This window comes from Nicotiana tabacum, chromosome 13 (genome assembly GCF_000715075.1).
Source record: "Nicotiana tabacum cultivar K326 chromosome 13, ASM71507v2, whole genome shotgun sequence".
Classification (NCBI taxonomy): domain Eukaryota; kingdom Viridiplantae; phylum Streptophyta; class Magnoliopsida; order Solanales; family Solanaceae; genus Nicotiana; species Nicotiana tabacum.
Window position 1 is genome coordinate 46874673 of NC_134092.1, and position 3422 is coordinate 46878094.

General features: G+C 44.3%; 1 protein-coding gene across 1 annotated transcript; it reads left to right on the forward strand.

Annotated features, from left to right (window-relative positions):
• The first annotated feature begins 1365 nt into the window (after nucleotides 1-1365).
• Nucleotides 1366-2201, forward strand: LOC142168106 (uncharacterized). The gene is made up of 2 exons (XM_075228766.1): nucleotides 1366-1539; nucleotides 1656-2201. The coding sequence occupies exons 1-2, from the start codon at nucleotides 1366-1368 to the stop codon at nucleotides 2199-2201; spliced, it is 720 nt and encodes a 239-aa protein (XP_075084867.1).
• Nucleotides 2202-3422: the final 1221 nt, after the last annotated feature.

Here is a 3422-nt window from a genome sequence, read left to right on the forward strand (position 1 = left end):
CAGGTTCTATTGTTTCTCTCTTATCTTGATATTTTAATAGTTTGATATTTTAGCGTAATTTATCTCCTTGTCTGCCTATTTTGTTCTTGAATCTTTAGGTAGTATTTTCCCTAGCATTGTCACATTAGTTGCATTAGGGATAGCTTTGCCTACTTGTTTATAGTGTTATCTACCTGTTTACATCTTTATTTTGAATATTTAATTCAAATATCCCCTAGTAGTCCTATTCTAATTTTGCACATTTTCTTTGTGAACTTTAGTTGTAGATTATAACCCCCTTTAGCTCTTGTATTGTATTCTTTCACCTATTTTTCTATCCTTTAGTTGTAGATTATAGTCTCTTTAGTTCATTTGTTTTATTTCTTCACCTTTTTTATGACCTTTAGTTGTAGATTGTAGTTCTTGTTAGTTTCTTTATTTTATTTCTTCACCCGTTTTGCGACCTATAGTGATAGATTATATTTTGGTAATTCATTTTATTTTTGTCACTTGTTTTTGGGATAGTACTAGCGTAGTGACTCTTAGATTATAATGGCTTTGGTGAACGATGGTAGGGTAAGGTCTTGTCCTCTGAGGTGTCAGCGCGGGGGAGGGGGTGCGGGGGTAAGGGGGCTAAGGGAGCTACTAGGCTGAGAGTGGGGTCTTGGAACATAGGAACTTTGACTGGAAAATCTTTAGAGTTAGCGAAGATTCTCGAGAAAAGGAAAACTAATATAGCTTGTGTATAGAAGACTAGGTTGATAGGAGAAAAGGCGCAAAATGCAGGCAGTTTCAAACTTTGGTACTATGGGAGGGTAGGGGTAGGAACGGGGTAGGTATCTTGGTTGATAAGGACCTCCGTGAACTAGTGGTGGAGGTTGGGAGGGTGAATGACAGGCTGATGATTACTAAGCTAGTTGTTGGAGTTTTTACTTTGAACATAATCAGTGCGTACGCACCACTAACAGGCTTGGTTGAGGAAGTCAAGAGGCATTTCTGGGAGGATTTGGAGGAGATGGTGCGTGGTATCCTTCATACCGAGAAGCTTTTCATAGGAGGAGATTTCAACGGCCACATTGGAGCGACGTTGGGGGGTATGATGATGATGATGTGCATGGTGGCTTTGGTTTTGGAGATAGAAACGGATGAAGAACGTCTCTGTTGGACTTTGCTAGATCATTTGATTTGGTGATAGCAAACTCGAGTTTCCCGAAGAACAGGGAGCACTTGGTCACCTTGCAAAGTTCGGTGGTCCAGACTCAGATTGATTATTTACTCTGCAGGAAGTCTGATAGAGGTCTTTGCACGGATTGCAAGGTCATCCCGAGTGAGAACCTCTCGACCCTTCATAGGCTCCTGGTCATTGACCTTGAGATCTAGAAGAGGATGAGGAAGAGGAATATGTATAGCCAACATAGGATAAAATGGGGATCCTTGACGGAAGCTAAAGCGCAGGAGTTAGAGGTCAAGCTGATGACTACGGAGGCGTGGAGGAGTAGTGGGGACGCAAGTGCTACGTGGACTACGACTGCGCAGTGCATTAGGGAAGCCGCGAGAGAGGTATTAGGGGTCTCAAAGGGTTACTATGGTAGTCATAAGGGAGATTGGTGGTGGAATGGAGAGGTGCAAGGAAAAGTGAAAATCAAGAAAGCGGCGTATCTGAAGCTAGTGGAAAGTGTAACGAGGAGGAGAAGAGGACGAATAGGGAGCTTTATAAGCTGGCTAAGAAAGAGGCGAAGCTAGCAATTACAACGGCCAAGACTGCAACTTTTAGTCATTTGTATGAGGAACTCGATGGCCGAGGTAGGGATAAGAGGTTGTTCAGGTTAGCCAAGGCTCGAGAAAGAAAGGCGCGTGACTTGGACCAAATGAAGTACATCAAGGACGAAGAAGGTAGAGTTTTGTTAGATGATGAGCTTATACGTCAGAGATGGCAGGCCTACTTCCATAGTCTCTTTAACGAGGAGGGGGACAGGAGCATTGTACTAGGTGATTTTAAACTCTTCGAGAGTCGTTGTGACTTTGGGTATTATAGGCGGATTAGAGTGGATGAAGTTGATGGGTCTATGCGTAAGATGAGCATGGGCAAAGCGACCAGGCCGAATGAAATCCTGGTGGAGTTTTGGAACAGTGCGGGCAATGCAGGCTTGGAGTGGCTCACTATGTTACTTAATGTTATTTTTAGAATGAAAAAATGCCCAAAGAGTGGAGGTGGAGAATGACGGTTCCTGTATACAAGAACAAGGATGATTTCCAAAATTGCAATAACTATTGAGGTATCGAGCTTCTTAGCATACTATGAAAGTTTGGGAGAGAGTGGTAGAGCTAAGGGTGAGGAGGAGTGTGTATATTTCCGAGAACCATTTTTGGTTTATTCCGGGGCATTCGACTACAGAAGCCATTCACCTTGTTAGGCGATTGATGGAGCAGTATAGGGAGAGAAATAAGGACTAGCATATGGTGTTCATCGACTTAGAAAATGTGTACGATAAAGTTCCGATAATGGTTTTGTGGAGATGTTTGGAGGCTAGAGGTATACATATTGCCTACGTTAGGTTGATTAAGGACATGTATGATGGGGTAAAGACCCGAGTGAGGACCGTGGGTAGGGACTCAGACCATTTTCTGGTTATGATGGGGTTGCATCAGGGGTCGGCACTCAACCCCTTTTTGTTTGCTCTGGTGATGGATGTACTAACGCGCCACATCCAAGTAGAGGTGCCATGGTGCATTCTATTTGCAGATGATATTGTATTGATTGACGAGAAGCGAGACGGTGTGAATGCACAATTAGAGGTATGGAAGCAGACCCTGGAATCTAAAGGTTTCAAGTTGAGAAGGACCAAGACAGAATACTTGGAGTGTAAGTTCAGTGGCGAGACTCAAGGAGGGGAAGGGGAGGTGTGGCTGGAATCGCAGGTCATCCTTAGGAGAAGAAGTTTTAAGTACCTTGGGTCTATTATTCAGGGGGGTGGAAAGATTGATGAAGATGTCACACATCGTATTGGGGCGGGATTGATGAAATGGAGACTCGCTTCCGGTGTTTTGTATGACAAGAAGGTGCCACCGAAACATAAGGGTAAGTTCTACAGAGTGGTGGTCAGACCTACGATATTGTATGGGGCTGAGTGTTGGCCAGTCAAGATCGCGCATGTCCAGAAGATGAAGGTAGCAGAGATGAGAATGTTGAGATGGATGTGCAGGCGCACCAGGTTAGATAGAATTAGGAATGCGGTTATTATCGACGAGGTGGGTGTGGCCCCTATTGAGGACATGATGCGGGAAGCGCGACTTAGCAGATGGTGGCTGTCTTATCTTCTTAGCAGACTAGCAGGTTCACCTACCTTGACTTGGGAGTAGTTCACACGTCTATTTTTGGAGAGATATATTCCACCCTCTTAGAGGGAAGAGCTACGGGGTCAGTTCAAGCGGCTCCAGCAGGG

Coding starts and splice junctions, on each gene's coding strand:
- LOC142168106 (XM_075228766.1), top strand. CDS start 1,366: ATGAGGAAGAGGAATATGTATAGCCAACATAGGATAAAATGGGGATCC. Junction 1,540..1,655: donor TTAGGGAAGCCGCGAGAGAG/GTATTAGGGGTC, acceptor GCTAGTGGAAAG/TGTAACGAGGAGGAGAAGAG.